This window comes from Staurois parvus, unplaced genomic scaffold (genome assembly GCF_062004578.1).
Source record: "Staurois parvus isolate SC_StPar_1 unplaced genomic scaffold, SC_StPar_1.0 ptg000394l, whole genome shotgun sequence".
Classification (NCBI taxonomy): domain Eukaryota; kingdom Metazoa; phylum Chordata; class Amphibia; order Anura; family Ranidae; genus Staurois; species Staurois parvus.
This window is the reverse complement of record NW_028318190.1, coordinates 4,667,252-4,685,857: the sequence shown is the minus strand read 5'-3', so window position 1 is coordinate 4,685,857 and position 18,606 is coordinate 4,667,252. Positions and strand designations below refer to the sequence as shown.

The 18,606-nt window shown below is 43.5% G+C and overlaps 1 protein-coding gene across 1 annotated transcript; it reads right to left on the bottom strand.

Annotated features, from left to right (window-relative positions):
• Positions 1 to 3,932: 3,932 nt before the first annotated feature.
• LOC149455426 (DNA-binding protein inhibitor ID-3-like) lies at positions 3,933 to 6,014 on the bottom strand. The gene is made up of 3 exons (XM_089686278.1): positions 5,592 to 6,014; positions 5,126 to 5,197; positions 3,933 to 4,565 (listed from the first exon to the last, which is right to left on the bottom strand). The coding sequence occupies exons 1-2, from the start codon at positions 5,892 to 5,894 to the stop codon at positions 5,144 to 5,146; spliced, it is 357 nt and encodes a 118-aa protein (XP_089542404.1). The 5' UTR covers positions 5,895 to 6,014; the 3' UTR covers positions 3,933 to 4,565; positions 5,126 to 5,143.
• Between the last annotated feature and the right edge of the window lie 12,592 nt (positions 6,015 to 18,606).

Sequence of the window (18,606 nt, the reverse complement as noted above, 5' to 3'; positions counted from 1 at the left end):
TACTGCTTTTCTTGTTATTAGTAACAAATTCCATACAAATGACTTGCTGTGGGGGTCATCTGCTAAGAGGGATCTAATGTTGAGGGAGGGAATTATGTTGCTGCCTGCTGGAGAGTCTATTGATGCTGGCTGCTGGGAGATCTGTTGTTGCTGCTGGGGGTCTATTGTGGCTGGGATGGTAATTTGCTGCAGTGGTCCATTGTTACTGGGGGGGGGGGGGGGTCTATTGTTGGCTGTGTGGGATCTATTTTACTGCTTTTCTTGTTATCAGTAACAAATTCCATACAAATTACTTGCTGTGTGGGTCAACTGCAAAGAGGGATCTAATGTTGAGGGAGGGGTTTATGTTGCCACCTGCTGGAGAGTCTATTGATGCTGGCTGCTGTGGGATCTGTTGTTGCTGCTGGGGGTCTATTGTGGCTGGGATGGTAATTTGCTGCAGTGGTCCACTGTTGCTGGGAGGGGGGGAGTTCTATTGTTGGCCGTGGGAGATCTATTTTACTGCTTTTCTTGTTATCAGTAACAAATTCCATACAAATTACTTGCTGTGGGGGTCATCTGCTAAGAGGGATCTAATGTTGCGGGAGGGGATTATGTTGCTGCCTGCTGGAGAGTCTATTCATGCTGGCTGCTGGGAGATCTGTTGCTGCTGCTGTGGGTCTCGTGTGGCCGGGATGGTAATTTGCTGCAGTGGTCCATTGTTGCTGGAGGGAGGGGGGGGGTTCTATTGTTGGCGGTGTGGGATCTATTTTACTGCCTTTCTTGTTATCAGTAACAAATTCCATACACATTACTTTCTGTGGGGGTTAGCTACTAAAAGGGATCTAATGATGAGGGAGGGGTTTATGTTGCCACCTGCTGGAGAGTCTATTGATGCTGGCTGCTGGGGGTCTGTTGTTGCTGCTGGGGGGTCTATTGTGGCTGGGATGGTAATTTGCTGCAGTGGTCCACTGTTGCTGGGGGGGGGGGGTTCTATTGTTGGCCAGTTGAGATCTATTTTACTGCTTTTCTTGTTATCAGTAACAAATTCCATACACATTACTTGCTGTGGGGGTCAACTGCTAAGAGGGATCTAATGTTGAGAGAGGGGTTTATGTTGCCACCTGTTGGAAAGTCTATTGATGCTGGCTGCTGGGAGATCTGTTGAGGCTGCTGGGGTCTATTGTGGCTGGGATAGCAATTTGCTGAAGTGGTCCACTGTTGCTGGAGGGGGGTGGGTTATATTGTTGGCTGTGTGGGATCTATTTTACTGATTTTCTTGTTATCAGTAACAAATTCCATACGCATTACTTGCTGTGGGAGTCAACTGTTAAGAGGGAACTAATGTTGAGGGAGGGGATTATGTTGCCGCCTGCTGGAGAGTCTATTGATGTTGGCTGCTGGGAGATCTATTGTTGCTGCTGGGGGGGTCTATTGTTGTTAGGAATGCTGTTGGCTGTGGAGGATCTGTTTTACTGCTTTTCTTGTTATCTGTGACACAATTCCATACAAATTACTCAGCACCACAAAAGGATACTTGGCTCTGTATTCTCTATAAGGGGCAGTACTGGAAGGTGGATAGGGGTAGAGACAAGAAGTGACTTAAATGGAGCACATCCTGCACCTATACATTCCTGGTACTATATATTCTATATACATGGGCAGCCTATTAAAAAATTAACATTTTACATCAAATCAGTGTTCATATAGCTATTCAAGTTTTTTTTTTCTTTTTTCTTGTTGTAGCACTGTGGTCCTTGGTTCAAATCCCATCCAGGACACTAGTTACATGGCGTTGCATGTTCTCCCTATGCTTGCATGGTTTTCCTTCTGGCATTTTGCTTTGTTCACACACTCCATAGATACTGTATGCAGGTAGGGTAATTGGCCCTGGTATGCAGGTAGGGTCCTATCTAAATTGGCCCTGGTATGTGTGTAAGATAGGGATCTTAGATTGTAAGCTCCTTAAAGACAAGGACTTATATGAATGTACAGTATGTGAAGCACTGTGTAAATTGTGGGAGGTATATAAATCCTGAAATAAATACATTATAATCAAGAACACCTGCTGTGAATTTACTATTGTTTACTGAAACTGATAATGCTAGTTTCCTGGCCATCATGCTGAGCCGTCAGTTTCAATACTTTCTGAGTTATTTGCCTGGAAAAGGTACTCGGATAAGGATTCCTAACTCCAACTTTCCTAGTCTGCGTACTTGGTTTTGGTCAGCTACTCAGAAAGTACTGAAGCCAGTAACTGGCTCTACATAAAAGCCACAAAACCAGCATTTTCAGATTTATTTCAATTTACACAATAAAGCCAAGGGTCTTCCTTTGCAACATGGGAAATGTAATAGAAAATCAGATTTAATAAGAAACAACCTAGAATTTCCAGACATTTACCCTTTTAGGGCCAATTCAAGCCTATGTGCGTGTTGCAGCGACACCTTTATTGCAATGGCCATCATTTTAATTGGCACCCCAATGCACTAGAAGCAGCAGACACATACATCATACAGTACCATGTGTTGTGATATGCTGCATCAGCAAAAATGCTGCAGGCCCACACTGCATTGGACTGGTATGAAGGGGCCCTCAGGATTTGTTTTATTGGAGGTCCTTATCAACAGTGATCCACTCATCTTTGGTAGGAGCAGGTAGGGAAAGGTTACATCTTAGGATGACATTATTAAATTTTATATTGCCCCTCCCTTTTAGATTGCAAGCTCCTAGGAGGAACCTGCTAACCTCCAAGATCCTAGGAGGGCCCTGCTAACCTCCAAGGTGCTAGGAGGGACCTGCTAACCTCCAAAGTCCTAGGAGGGCCCTGCTAACCTCCAAGGTGCTAGGAGGGCCCTGCTAACCTCCAAAGTCCTAGGAGGGCCCTGCTAACCTCCAAAGTCCTAGGAGGAACCTGCTAACCTCCAAAGTCCTAGGAGGAACCTGCTAACCTCCAAGGTCCTAGGAGGGCCCTGCTAACCTCCAAGGTCCTAGGAGGGCCCTGATAACCTTCAAGGTCCTAGGAGGGACCTGCTAGCCTCCAAGTTCCTAGAAGGGCCCTGCTAACCTCATTGTCCTTAGTATTCACAGCTGTACCCTGAAAAACACATGCCTGGACCTTATGTACCACACCACAGGATGATGTGTGGAACTATAAGTCCAAGCTCTACTTACTAGACACAAGTGGCATGCATGCTAGGACTTGTAGTTCTTGATGCACCAGTACATCCCATAATTGGGTGTAATGATGAGTAAACAGTAATTTCACAGATCCCACAATAGGGAGATTTAATAAAAGTATACTTGGCTCTGTGGAACTATGTTCACTTCAAGCAACCTATCACAGCCAGGGGATTTTTAAATGTTACCTTTCTTTTTACCTAATTGGCGGTTTAACGTCAACACATCCCACCCCCCAGCTGTTATCATATCATATTATTTGATAAATATTCATAAGGTGTGCGCAATAAGCCTGGGTTCACATATGTGCGGTATATCGCATGTGATTTGCACAGGAACCGCACTCCAGTGCAAATCGCATGCGATTTGTGTGCAGTGCGATTGGAGCCGTACATTTTGTATGGCTCTATTCACACCGCACACAAACCAAAAACGTGCAGGACCCTTTTTTTGGTCCGCACTAGAATCGGATCGCATGGGTATTCACAACTATGCGGTCCAATTCTACACAGCGCACCGCGTTTTGCAGACCGCTTTTGGGGTGTTGTTAACATACACACCCGCAGTGGTTCACATGAACGGGGTGCGATTCTGATGCGATATTTGCACTGAAAATGCTTCGAATTCCGCACCGCATCAGTGTGAACCAGGGCTGAAGCATACATCCTTGCAGACTTACAACACGCCATCCTCCCATTTATTGTGACCTGATGTCAATGTCCTCCATATCATAAAAACATCCAAAAAAAATTAAAACAAAAACAATCCACAAGTTAAAAATAAGGATTTTTATTATGTACACATACACAAAGTAACAACTTTTATAAAAAGTTTTCTTTTCTAAAAATAGGAAACAGCAGTTCCAAGACATTATTCTCTACTTTAGAGAGTGGGATCATTCTGGGGTCATCGCCACAGATTTAAGGCATCTATGTCCTTACAAAATATAAGATTTCCACATGAAAGCATAAAAAACGCATACTGTTTACAAAAATATATATACAGCCCAAGAGTTATTTTCTTTCAGTAACAGGAAATTCAAGTTGATATAGTACTCATAGGGGTATAATGGCTTTCTTGGTCCATAGCATTTTGGGAATGTCATAAAAAAATATATGTAGGGTGGTGAGGACCATGTAATAAAGGTTGGGTATTATCAGATAATCGGATTGGAAATGGTTACAAAATTAAAAAAAAAAAATGGAATTGAATCAAAAGTTCATAAAGGTCACTTGTGGAATGAATACCATCTGTTGGTCTTGAAAAGTTTTTGGTGGAGTGGGGGGGGAAAGTCTTTTATAGGAATGGATCTTGAGTGCCGGATCTGAAAGGGTTAAATTCTTGCTTGTTGGATTCTGATGCTTCATGGAAAGAACTTTTTTTTTTTTTTCAAGAGTTTCCCACACCTGCAGAAAGAGAAATATGCATGTATATAAATGTGAGTCAGAGCAAGGGAGGGGAGCAGACTGAGCGGCGCCAGAGAGGAAGCTAGCGCCGCCCCTGGGGCTTACAAGAGCCAGCCTCTGCTAATTACCACCAAAGCTTCCTACTCAATGCTCTCTGCTACGCCTAGTGACATCACAGAGCACTTCTACAACATCTTCTAATGGAACACTATGGGGGGCTATTTATTCAGGCGGTCAGGCCAGATTCACACATTTTTCTGCTTTGCATTATAAAAAAAAGTGTGAATCTTGGGTGAAAGTATAGAGATATCTATGCAAGTACACATTTGGACTGCCCATTGTCATTTCAAAGGCCTTTTAAACTCAAGACAGTCCAATGCTAATATTATATTGCTACTCTTGTGAGTATATTTCCTATATCAATAAATCTACGAATTGCTTACTAAGGTAATGCGCAAGGTTGGTGCGCTCTGTTTTTTGTTCTTTACTAATATTATATTCTACTATTTTAACTAATTATAATGATATCAAAAGGCAATCAGAAAAAAAAGTCTCCTTACCATGAGAGGCATGATGGGTCAATGGCACACACTGGCATCCTCTGACGTTGACATTGCTGAGAAATCTGAATTCTGTTTTAAGAAAAATAATATGATCTTTAGTGTCATATACCACAGACATGCCAATCACATTGCATGAGTGATCCAAGCTACAACACACATGGCATTAGTACTACAATGGTATAGTTCATGACAGGCAATCACAGTGCCTTAGTAGTATAGATAGTAAAAGCAGAAGCTGCTGATGGTAGTTAGTGACATGTCATCAGGTTGCATTAGTGCTACAGGTTGTAGATTGGAATCCATAACATGGAATCAGTAAATTAGTTGAGTGTTAAGAGGCTGTCGATCATAGTAACAAGGCTTATCCCAAGCATGCATTAGATCACACAGGATGGGTGGTATAGGAGATCACGGTCAATAAGGCAGCATCATGGTATTAAATCCAGACAAGCTGAGATCTTACCTGTAGTGCGAGGATGCTGCTGCTGTGCTCCTGCTCTTCCCCCAATACGATCTGTAAGTCGAAGATGTAATCAATGACATGTTGGAGGATCTCTACTTGACTTAGTTTGCTCCCTTGAGGGATGCCAGGCACCAGCTCCTTCAGCTTGGAATAGCAGTCATTCATGTCATACAGGAGCCCCATGGGTTCTTCTACACTTCCCTTGTGGCTACTACTCCTGGCAATGCTCAGGCTCTGTTCAGACAAGCAGCACACAGCCTGGTAGCAGCTGGGCATTGATCTCACTGGGCTGATGGCCTTCATGTTGCTGTAGATCTGCTGGAAAATCCCTTTAATCAAAGATCTGCTCCGGTAGTAGAAGATCCAAAGTTTGCTGCACTCCGTACAAGTGATCACAAGTTGATGTGTGAGCTTGTCAGCGTGAGGGAGCCATGCTCTTATATTGTCTGGCTCCCCCCTCCCTCTTGTATGTAAATCAACCCCTTCTCTCCACCCCACCGCTCCATAATATTGAGATAACAGCTGGCTGAACACTTTTAAACAGCTTATCCTGATTCCTAGGGACTGGAGACAGTGTCATTAATGTCACAGAGAGAGAGAGGAGGAGGAGGAGTGGGGATGGGGGGGGGGGGCGATCCTTTACTAAACTTTCTGTTACATTTGCAATCATTGAAACCACAGGGGACACGATCATAACAACAGACAGCATGAAAAAAACACATTTTAATGACTTATTTTTTTTAAAATTGTGCCAATGCTAAAATAAACAGTAGACCTAAAAAGTAAAAACAAAAGTTAAAAAGAAAACTAAAGTTTATAAATACAGGCTAAAGAATGAAAACTGAAGTTTATAAATACAGGCTAAAGAATGAAAACTAAAGTTTATAAATACAGACTAAAGAGTGAAAAGCAAAAGTAAATATAGCAGAAAGAGGGAGGTTATAAATATAGAATAAAGAGTGTGCATTAAAAGTTGTAAACATAGCATCAAGTGTGTAAGCAAAATGTTATAATTACAGCATAAAGAGTGTATATTAAAAGTTAGAAATACAGCCAAAAAAGTGAAAGCTAAAGTGTATAAACAAAACAAAAACAGAGAAAACTAAAGCATATTAATACAGCATAAAGAGATGAAACTAAAGTATATTAATACATCATAAAGAGAGGAAACTAAAGTATATTAATACATAAACAGAGAAAATTAACGTATATTAATACAGAATAAAAAGAGAACATTAAAGTATATACATACAGCATAAAGAGAGAAATTTAACGTATGTTAATACAAAATAAAGAGAGAACATTAAAGTATATACATACAGCATAAAGAGAGAAAATTGACGTATGTTAATACAGAATAGAGACTATAAAAGTACATACATACAACATAAAGAGAGAAAATTAATCTATATTAATAGAGAATAAAGAGAGAACATTAAAGTATGTACATACAACATAAAGAGAGAAAATGAATCTATATTAATAGAGAATAAAGAGAGAACATTAAAGTATATACATACAGCATAAAGGGTGAAAACTCAAGTATACACAGTACATACAGCATAAAGAGAGAAAATTAAAGTATATAAATAAAGCACAAAGACAAGAAACTAAAGTATACAATACAGTATAAAGAGCAAAAACTAAAGTATATAAAAAAACATAAAGAGAAGAAACTTAAGTATATACACACACAGTATAAAGAAAGAAAACTAAAGTATAAAACTCCAGCATACAGAATGAAAACTAAAGCATATAAATCTAACCAAGATGAATAAATGCAGCTAAACTCGACTATTGCTCTAAACAGATGTGATTTGTGCTGTATTTCTGTTCATGAATCATTATGCTGCTATTTTGATCTTTATTTCTTTTCTGTTGCTAATCTGTTTCTTTAGTGTAAAGTCCATTTTCTTTCCTTCCCCCCTTCCCCCCCTCCCTGCTGCCGACCTCCAGACTTTCTGGCGTCAGGAATATTATCCTGTGACCGAGGAGGGAAGAGGCTGGGAACTGAATGAGAAAACAGACTATGCTGGCTGGGGGGTAGCCCAGTGTGCTGCTATGTATTTACAAGTGCCAGCCTGAGGAATTAGGGCGAGCAGAATCCTTCCAATCAATGGGATCGCACAGCAATTGGAGGATCATCACAAAATCATTACAATCTAACTAATGTTTAGCTTGCTAATAATAAGTCTGTGACACCTTAAAGAGGACCAGTTATGAGTGGGTTTATTTATTACTTTTACTATAGGAATTTTTATAGCACTGTCAATTTATACAGCACTTTACATTTTTTTACATTCACATCAATCTCTGCCCTCAAGGAGCTTACAATCTAAGGTCCCCATATCACACACACACATATTAGGGCCAATTTAGATGGGAGCCAATGAGCCTTCCAGCATTTTTTTTTAGTATGGGAAGAATCTCCCACAAACAAAGGGAGAAAGTACAAACTCCATGCAGATAGAGCCCTGGCTGGGATTTGAACAGGGGATCCTCGTGATAATGTCAGATAGCTGATTCTACCACTGATGATCCTGCCACTTAGACCCCATTCACACTTGAGAGTATCAGGAACAGGCTTGCTTTTTTTTTTTGCACATTTTTACCTGTTAATGTGTTTCACACCTAGAGCAACTCACTTACTTGACAAATGCCTCAAAGTAGCTCCAGGACCTTTTCGGTCTTGGAGCTCCGGCTATTTTTCGGTGCATGATTTAGCACGCTTGTAGCACGTTTTGTTGTGCGGCAAAACACGTGTCTGCTACCTGTGCTTGGGGTGCCATTAACAATGAATGGCAGTGCAAGCACAACCCACAGTTGCAGCATGTTTGCAGCACGTTTCCAAAACGTATGGCAAGATGCACAATTTTGTGTGTTCTGAGCGCGTTTGGAAATGCGCAGGTGTGAATGCAGCCTTGCGGTTTGTGGAAATTGCCAGTGGCAGGATAGATAAGAGGCTCTGGTTTGTCCCAAGGGGACAGCTCCCTGTGTAGCTAAGCAGCCAGCTGTTACTCCCATCCCTAGCGATTGAGATCCAGGCCAGCGATAAAATGACATCCTGCTATGTATGGCTACAGAGGGAGTGATTGCCTAGGGGCAGACAGGTAGTGATCCTGGAGATTTGTCACTAAAGGCAGAATTACCTGACTGATCTCAGCCCTACTATAGTATTCTGTGATATTGCTGTGTACATTCAGGAGAGATGAGACAGCAGGCAAAATTACAGATAAGCTGTAACTTTCAGGGCCTAGAGTATGGAAAGGTAAAGTGTAACTAAAACAAATTGTGAACAGGCAGGGTTTTTAATGCAGAAGAGACATTATACAGGGTAGAATTGATCAAAACTGGAGAAGAAAGAATCTGGAGAAGTTGTGCATGGCAGCCAATCAGCCTCTATCTTCATCTTGTTCAGTTAAGCTTTAAAAATGAAAGCTAGAGTCTGACTGCCATGCACAACTTCCAAGGTTCTGCCTGCACCTGTTTTGATCAATTCCCCTCTATGATTCTTCTGCATTAAAGTATTTTTATCTGCCTGTCTGCACTGTAGGATCTGCTCAGTGTACAATTTCGGCATCTGTTAAGATGAACAGCGCATGCGTGGAAGTGATGTCATCTATTGTAAAGCACTGAGCAAACTGTTGGCGCTATATAAATCCTGTATAATAATCTCAGGCCCAGCCACTCAAAATGGCCAAAGAACCTGGAAGAAGACCAGCCAGAGATGTAAATGCCAGCGGTCGGCGAGGGAACTCTAGGACACTGCATCACTGGAGTGAAGATAAGTATATTTAAAGTGGAGCTGCACCCAAAAGGGGACGTTCCACTTTAATGCCCCATTAAGAATTGGCACCTTTAGGGAGTGGGTACCCGATTTTGTCAGGCAGATTTTGACATCGCCTAGGCGATCATAAGTAGAGGTTGTCCTCCCTCCCCATAGTCTTCTGGGACACATAACAGGTCCCCCAGAAGACTACAGGACAATTCACAAAGCGCAGTGCTACTCGCGCATAAGCAGTGGGCACCTGGCTGTGAAGCTGCAAGCTGTCACAATTGATCAAATGTAAGGGGGACTCTGATGGGGACCTTGATGTAAGGGGGTACTCTGATGGGGAAAACTGATCATATGTAAGGGGGACTCTGATGGGGACCCTGATGTAAGGGGGTACTCTGATGGGGAAAACTGATCATATGTAAGGAAAACTCTGATTTGGAAAATTGATCATATGTAAGGGGTACTCTGATGGGGATCCTGATGTAAGGGGGTACTCTGATGGGGAAAACTGATCATATGTAAGGGGGACTCTGATATGGAAAATTGATCATATGTAAGGGGTACTCTGATGGGGACCCTGATAAGGGGGTACTCTGATGGGGAAAACTGATGATATGTAATGGGAACTCTGATGGGGACCCTGATGTAAGGGGGTACTCTGATGGGGAAAACTGATCATGTGTAAGAGGGGCTCTGATGAGGACCCTGATGTAAGGGAGCACTCTGATGAGAACATCTAATGTAAGGAGGCCTTTGTCAGGGACCCTGATGTAAGGGGGCACTTTGTTGGGGACACCTGATGTAAGGGGGCACTCTAATTGGGACCTTGATGTAAGGCGGCACTCTGATGGGGACACTTATGTAAGTTGATGGGAACCCTATATAAAGGGGGGGTCTGTTGAGGACTCCTGATGTTAGTGGAACTCTGATAGGGACATCTGATATAGGGGGGCACAAGTTCTGTTTAGTCATCCTATTCTAGTGATAGCCTAATACATACTAGTGTTTCCCAGGTCATGACACTTTGACAGGCTGTCAGTGACTCACAGTGTTTACATTCTTCCCCCTGACTTTTATTACTGCACCCCCAGATCAGATAGGCTAGATCTGGCCCTGAGGGAAGTTATGTCTGTTGATGTTTTGCTGATTAGAGTCACACGTTATGTAGATACTACAATCAGAGTATGGCCACCATGAGACTATTGGACGTTTTATTATTATACAGGATTTATATAGCACCAATAGTTTGCGCAGCTTTACAATATAAAGGCAGACATTACAGGTACAATACAGCTTAGTACAAGAGGAATCACAGGGCTCTGCTCCTTAGAGCTTACAATCTAAGAGCTGTGACTGGTCCTCTGTAATGGCTCCATGCTGACGAGGCCGGAGAATACATTGACTTTATCTATCCCCACAGATCAAACAGAGCTTTTTCTTTCAGTTGACCCCCGTGTGTTTACACACTGCTCCATTCTGTGCTGAGTGACACGGGCACACAATGTACATTGCAGAGCAGTGTGTGTGTACACAGGTTTGGATGTGCACACTGCACTCCCCCCCTTCTCTTCCTCCTGCAGACAGCCTGGCGCCAGTCCGTGACGTCACGTCCCGCTCCCCCTCCCTCGCATGGGGACGCGTCTCCACTGGCAACCACTCTACCGCGAGCGGTGGGCGGGGCTCCTGTCAAACAGCTGCAGCTGTGGAAGCCTCGTTGAGCCAGAAGCGTTCCCAGGAAATCAAACCTGTAGAAGATCGTTTGGCCGCAAATGTACACACCTCTGTGTGCTTAGCTGCATATAGACACAGGGCGCTGTGCTACACTCCACTCCAAGGTGTCACAAAGTCAATACAGCTGTGCATTGCCAGGGCATGGGAATCCGTCCTAATCTAATAGGGTGACATCACCTGTTAACCCTTTCCAGGACCAGATCAGCGCTAAAATCTCAAATCTCGTTAAGGTACAAATGGCCAATAAAACAAGAAGTAGGACTGGCACCTATCTTAGGCCTCATTATGACATGCGGATGAGGGCGTGTAAAAATGGCAGTTATTTATTACAGGTACTTGTATAGTGCCATCAATTTACTCAGCATTTTACACATATATTATTATTATTATTATTATACATTATTTATATATAGCACCAAAGGGTTTGCTCAGCGCTGTACAGTAGCAAAGGGGACAGAACATGAGACAAGACAGTAACAATACAATACACGAGGGGTTCAAGGCTCTTTCAAGCTTACAATCTAGCAGTACATTGACATCAGTCCCTGCCCTCAAGGGGCATACAATCTAAGGTCCCTAACTCACAACCATACATACACATACTAGGGACAATTTAGACAGGAGCCAATATGTGGCCTCACAGAACTGGCCACAAATTTGCGTACCTGTCTTTCTGCTGGGAGCATGCCGCATGGCGTGGTCTCAGTACAAAGACTGCGTTGTCACTGAGAGCACCGGGTCCTGTTCTAACGATCAGGACCCGGGACTCCCAATTCCGGGTCACATGATCGCTGTGATAGCCTCTGATTGGCTATCACAGTGATCAGTCACTGTATAGCCCGGCCCCCTTGTTTTTTTTTCTCTCCATAAATGGAGGAGAGAGATACATTGTATCTCTCTAACTCCTGGCATAGAGGGGGAAAAAATGTTTGTAAAAAAAAAAGATAAATAAATATTAAAAAATAAAATAAAAAATAAAGAAAAAATACCTAGATCAAGGTTTGATCTAGTTAAGTGCCAGGGTAAGTGTTTGGGTCAAGGTCAGGGTCAAAGGTCAGGATTTTAAAAAAAATGGTGTCAGTGTGTTTTAGTTAAAAACAAAAACAAACTGCGCACTATTGTTTCTGGGCTGTACTACAGGTACAAACAACAAATAACATACACATATTATTACATCGAGTTTATATAGCGCCAAAGGGTTTGCTCAGCGCTGTACAATAATATATGGTATCATTGCAATCGTGAAGAGCTGCAGAATTTATTTTGGGTTGTTCTTTGGTGATAGGTTATGGTAGTAACAAGAAACACACAGCTAAATTAAAAAAAAAATATTTTCTTTTTTTACTATTTTGGGCCAGTTTTCCTTTGATAATAACAAAAAATCAGGAGATATCCATTACCATTTACCACCAAATGAAAGCCCAATTTGTCCTGAAAAGAACAAGGTATAATTCACCTGGATGTACAACGTAGTTGTGATGATATGTACGGTTTTACTAACACATGCCAACTTTGCAAACTTGTGCTTAGGCATTTAGATTTCTTTTAACCTTAGGTGTGAAAGGGTTAATAATGGTGACAAATCTCTTATTCTTTCAAGTATATGGTATCACCATTTTTTTGGTTGGTAATTGATTTCACATCCGATTGCATCAGTTAGGTTTATTATTATTATTATTCAGGATTTATATAGCGCCAACAGTTTGCACAGCGCTTTACAATATAAGGGAGACAGTACAATTACAATACATTTCAGTACAGAAGGAATATGAAGACCCTGCTTGTTTATTGGGTGTAGGTAAGAGCAGGGGCGGACTGACAACTCATGGGGCCCCCGGGCAATAGGTGATCATGGGGCCCCTGTGTCCTTGCCCAAAGTCAAAAAAGCCTATGAAAAAGGTGCCAGAGGCATCTCATTGGGCCAGCTACTGACCCCTGGCACTCAGGCAGTGCCCGAGTTTCCAAATGGTCAGTCCACCGCTGGGTGAGAGCCAAAAGACATCTGCAAATGAAACTGCCCATTATATATCACATGCTTGTACTGCTAGCCTGGTATAGTCAGATGAGAGAGAAGTTGTAGATTTTCTCAATATCCCACAATGATCGCAGTGCATGTGATCAGGTTAGAAATTCCCTGTCAGTTCCCTATTGTTCTCTGCTGACTACAGTGAGCTGGAGCTGTCTTTCCCTGGCTATGGGGCATACAAGACAAGCAATGAATAGGGGATGTGAAATCCAGGCATCTTGTGATGTTCAAATGACCAGAAGCCCCGGGTATGGTTGCAGTGAGCACATGCACCATTGTATGAAGAGAGGCTCTGTGATCTGACACAACAGCATTCCCCTACTGACCTTGAGGCTATGATGAGTTTTTGTTCCTCAAAATAGCATGTCTTTCCAGAACTATGCTTCCTTATTATGAAAATTGAAGGCTCCAAACCATCCATCTGGCCTTGCCCTAGGACTGACCTACAGCAGGATAGTGTCAGCTGTGACAAGCCATAGCCTACACTTGTATGTACCAGAATAGGTGGACTAATGACTATCTGTACTAGCAGGGGACTGTGGAATTTTTTTTTCTGGGACAGTCTGTTCCCAAGGCTCATGGTATTATTATTATTATTATTATACAGTATTTATAAAGCGCCAATAGTTCGCTCAGCGCTGTACATTACAAAGGGAGACAGAACATGTGACAGAACAATACCAATACAATGCAAAACATGAGGGGATCGAGGGCCCTGCTCTTTCGAGCTTACAATCTAGGAGATGCACATTATGTTATATCACATTATATGGAGAGGGGGGGGGACACTAATAGGCAGGCTTGGTCATTTTCAAACTCACCAATGTCCACCTAGATGAGCCTCTATTTGGCTGACGAGTACATGCTCAGCTAACACCATGCCTTCCTTTTCTCCATGGTAAAGGGCAGGATCTGTACCCACATAAAATTTCCAACAAGCTGGAATATTTCTGTATGTAAAAATGGGTGATTTATATTGGAAAGCCTTACAAGCCTTGATCATTGCTTAAAATGTTACTAAACCCAGGACACTGCATTCACTATATCTGGTCTCCCACAGGACATGGAAATGCAATTGTTTTAGTAAATATATACTGCTAAATACCTTTTCTCATCAGCAGTATAAAGCAGTCTTGTGACTTATATCAGTGTCCAGCAGAGCACTGGTTAAAGCTTGAAGGAGGAGTTTTCATTCTGCTCTGACTGTCCTATGAGGCTGCATAACCCCTGACCCTCTGTCTGGACAGTGCTGATTGGCCCTGTGCTGATCACATGCACCCTCCCAAAGTTAAAAAAAAAAACCTCTCTAGAAATACATGTTAAATGGAGCATGTGCAGAGTGAGGCTGCTATTGCTGACCTTTTCTTCTGAAATGTTGGCTGTCAAGCTGACCCTTGTGGTTCAGTACTTTAAAGTTGAGCTCGACCCAAAAGGGGAAGTTCCACTTTAAGGACTGGTTCCTCCACTCCCCATTAAGGTTTGGCACCTTTGGGGACCAGGGGGGAGCGGGTACCCAAAATTGACAGGTACCCACTTCTGCTGCGATCGCCTAGGCCAGGGGTAGGCAACCTGAGAGCCGCATGACTACAAGTTCCATCATGCCTTTGCAAGTCATAGCTGTACCTATCGGTTTTGTAATCTTTGCAATGCCTCATGGGAAATGTAGTTCCACAACAGCTAGAGAGCCACAGGTTGCCTACCCCTGGCCTAGGCTATCGGAAATTAAAGTTGTCCCCCCCTCCCCCCCTCTCCATAGTCCTCTGGAACCCGTGACAGGTCCCAAAAGATGACGGGACCATTCAGAAAGTGCAGCGCTGTTTGCGCATACGCAGTGGGCACCCGGCTGTGAAGCCACAAGCTGGCACAGCTGGGTGCCCACACTGAAGATGCCCGCACCGGGAACACTGGATGAACGGTAAAACGGGCTGCGGGGAGGACACCGCAGGATCGAGGGACAGGTAAGTGGCTGTTTTTTAAAAGTCAGCTGCTACAGTTTCTGTTTTTTTTACAGAGTGAGTGGAACTCCGCTTTAAGTCACTAACCCACAATAAGTATGCTAATAAGGACTTCTGACCTATCTGGCTCTCCTGATCTGCTTGTTTGCTGCAGAAAGTATTGAAACTAATGGGTCAGTGTAACAACCAGGTAACAAGCATTTTGAGAAGCACTGGTAAAAGCTTGTAGGAGGAGTTTTCATTCTGCTCTGATTGTCCTATGAGGCTGCATAACCCCTGACCCTCTGTCTGGACAGTGCTGATTGGCCCTGTGCTGATCACATGCACCCTCCCAAAGAAAAAATAACTCTGGCAATACACACTCAACTGAGCATGTGCAGAGTGACTCCTAGAGCTCTGTACTATCAGGAGATGGATTGGGGACAGTAAAATTGTGCACTGTTCCTGACCCTCTTTCTCGACAGTGCTGACTGGCCCTGTGCTGATCACATGCAAGAGAAAAAAAACTCTCTAGCAATACATATTGAACTGAGTATGTGCAGAGTGACTCTTAGAGCTCTGTGCTTCCAGGAGATGGATTGTGGACAGTAAAAGAAGGGGAGGATCAGAGAAGACAGGATCAAACAGCCTTTTTACACAATGGGGATGATTAATCCCTTAGGTTCCACAGTGAGTAGAACAAGCATGCTTTACTGCATATACAGACTGGTTTTACTGATGTGGGTTTAGTAACACTTTAATTATTGGAATATATACTGGAATCAAGCCAGGGTTGGAATATGTATGGCCACCCCCTGCTCCACCCGAGAGTGAATATTCCGTTTACAGTGGAATTTGCCATCTAACACTGGTCATGGGCAGAAGTGCAGGCATAACCTGACCATCTGATTCTCCCCAGTGTTTCTGTGTATGCAAGGAGGTAGGAAGGAGGGAGACCCATACCCTCTGGCTTTCCAACACTCTTTCTCCATTATATGCACTCTATCTAGTATTTAAAGTGGACCTTTACTCACTATGTGAACAAGCAGGGTTTTTAATGCAGAAGAGACATGCTGGTAAAGTTACTTACCTGCCTGTCCACATTTTGCATGCGCAACTCAGTGTACGAATTTCAGCAATGACTGAACTCCCACGTATGCACAGGAGTGACATCATGTCACTCTAGCCAGTGGAAATAGCTAAGGATCAATACCCGGAAGCCGCAAGGCTGAAGATGTCTGCAGCCGCTGGGAAGCTCTGGGGAATCATAGTGCTGGAGAACAAGTGAGTATAGAAATGGAATTAAAGGAAACCTCCTATCTTTACAGCCAAGGAAGCTGCCATTCTAGCATATGTACGATCAGCAGCCGTCATGGCCCTGCACATGTGATCAGTTACAACACCAGCCGTGTATTTAGCCTGGCATAAAAGAAAAATGAATCTGACCTTTTCTTCAGAAATGTTGGTTGTCTGGCTGTCAAGCTGACCCTTGTGGTTCATTACTTTAAGTCGCTGACCCAGAACAAGTATACTAATAAGGACTTCTGACTTATCTGGCTCTCCTGATCCGCTTGCTTGCTGCAGAATGTAATGAAGCCAATGGGTCAGCTTAACGACCAGGTAACGAGCGTTTTGAGAAATGGCAGAGCTCATACTTCTCTCTGGACAGATTTACTTTAAGGCTCGGTTCACACTAAGGTTACTCCAAAGTCACACAATTTTCAGTGCGACTTGAAAACAATGGGCTGTGACTTGTCATGCGACTTTCCGCATCCAAAGTCGAATGACAAGTTTCACTAGAGTGAATCGAGCCTAAAAAGACCCTATCAAGTTTTAAATCAATCTGCCTTCCCTGTAATAAAAGAGGTAGTAAACTTGCCATTTCAGAGGCCAATGTCTCCAACTTCTGTTCAAGTGCTGCAGCAATTCATCCCCCCAGTGCACACCATGGGTTTGATCCTCCAAACCCTACCTCACTATAGGATATGGCAGTGATTTAGGTGTCAAATGAAGGAACCATAAGGAACCATGGCACACGGGGGGGGGGGGGGGGGGGGGGGGGGGGTCAAGTGTCTGACACTGCTGGAAGTGTCGAATGCCATGGAGCCTGAAAGACTGAAAGAGGCTGTAGCACTGGAACGGAGGAAAGGGGTAGTAGACCTGGGTCAATGGAGAGGTAGTTATACTACTACTTCTATTGCAGGGGAGGATCATTTTATTTGTTTAGGCTTGGTTACTATTATTATTATACAGGATTTATATAGCGCCAACAATTTGCTCAGCACTTTACAATATAAAGGGAGAAAATACAGCAACAATACAGTTCAATACAAGAGGGTTAGGAGCAGGGGCAGACTGACCATTTGGAGGGCCCGGGGTCAGTAGGGGGCCCCATGAGATGCCCCTGGTACCTTTTTCATAGGCTTTTTTGAGTTTGGGCAAGGACACAGGGGCCCCATGATCCCCTATTGCCCGGGGGCCCCATGAGTTGTCAGTCCGCCCCTGGTTAGGAGGACCCTGATCACATCTGTGCGGGTAGTGCCGCTGCAGGACCTGCACAAATACCTACAGCTGCACCACCCACACAGAGGAACATGGGACCCACAGGCGGGTACCATTAATTCTAATAGGAAAAATGTCACCAGCACACCAAGGATCACCAATATGGACCCATATTTGTGATCCTTGGTGTTCTGGTGACATTTTTTCCTTGCTAACTTTGTTTGGTTCCAGCTGACGGTCACTGCAGCACCCACTTATACACACAGCCATTTTTAACGCAGGAACATATGCGTTTGTATTATACACTTCCATTAATTCTAATGGCACATCGCCCGCACTTGAAATCATAACCGTACTGGTAATCTCAGTTTTCGGGCTGTGATTTCCGAAGAAGTGCAGGGACTTCCCTGTGTGTCCCGGGGCATGGGAGTCCATTCAAATGAATGGGCTCTTGTGTCCATGCAAATCGTGGCCCACACGGCTGCACGTATGTGAACCTGTCCTTAGGATACATTCACAATTGTGCTTTGCAGGGACGTGCTCTAAAATGTACGCTACCACAATGCATGGCTCTATGTGTGTTGTGGTGCATTGAATAGCACCCCAGAACAGGAGCGGACTGACAACTCATGGGGCCCCCGGGCAATAGGGGATCATGGGGCCCCTGTGTCCTTGCGCAAACTCAAAAAAGCCTATGAAAAAGGTACCAGGGGCATTTCATGGTGCCCCCTACTGACCCCAGGCCCTCGGGCAGTGCCCAAGTTTCCAAATGGTCAGTCCGCCCCTGCCCCAGAACACAACGCATGGCAGTGAACCACAAAATATATACTGTGCATTGTGGTATGCTGCATTTTTAGAAAGGAGAAAATGTCTGTTCATATCAGCCATTGCGATGTGTTGACAGCCATTTTCTAAAAGAATGGACCGCTTTAATGTAACACACGTTAACATGTGCCATAACGCATTTTAATGAGCGTGCAATAATGTGCGGCAACAGAATGAGTGTAAATGGGCTGTGAGAATCCTAACAAGCTCTTGAGCCTG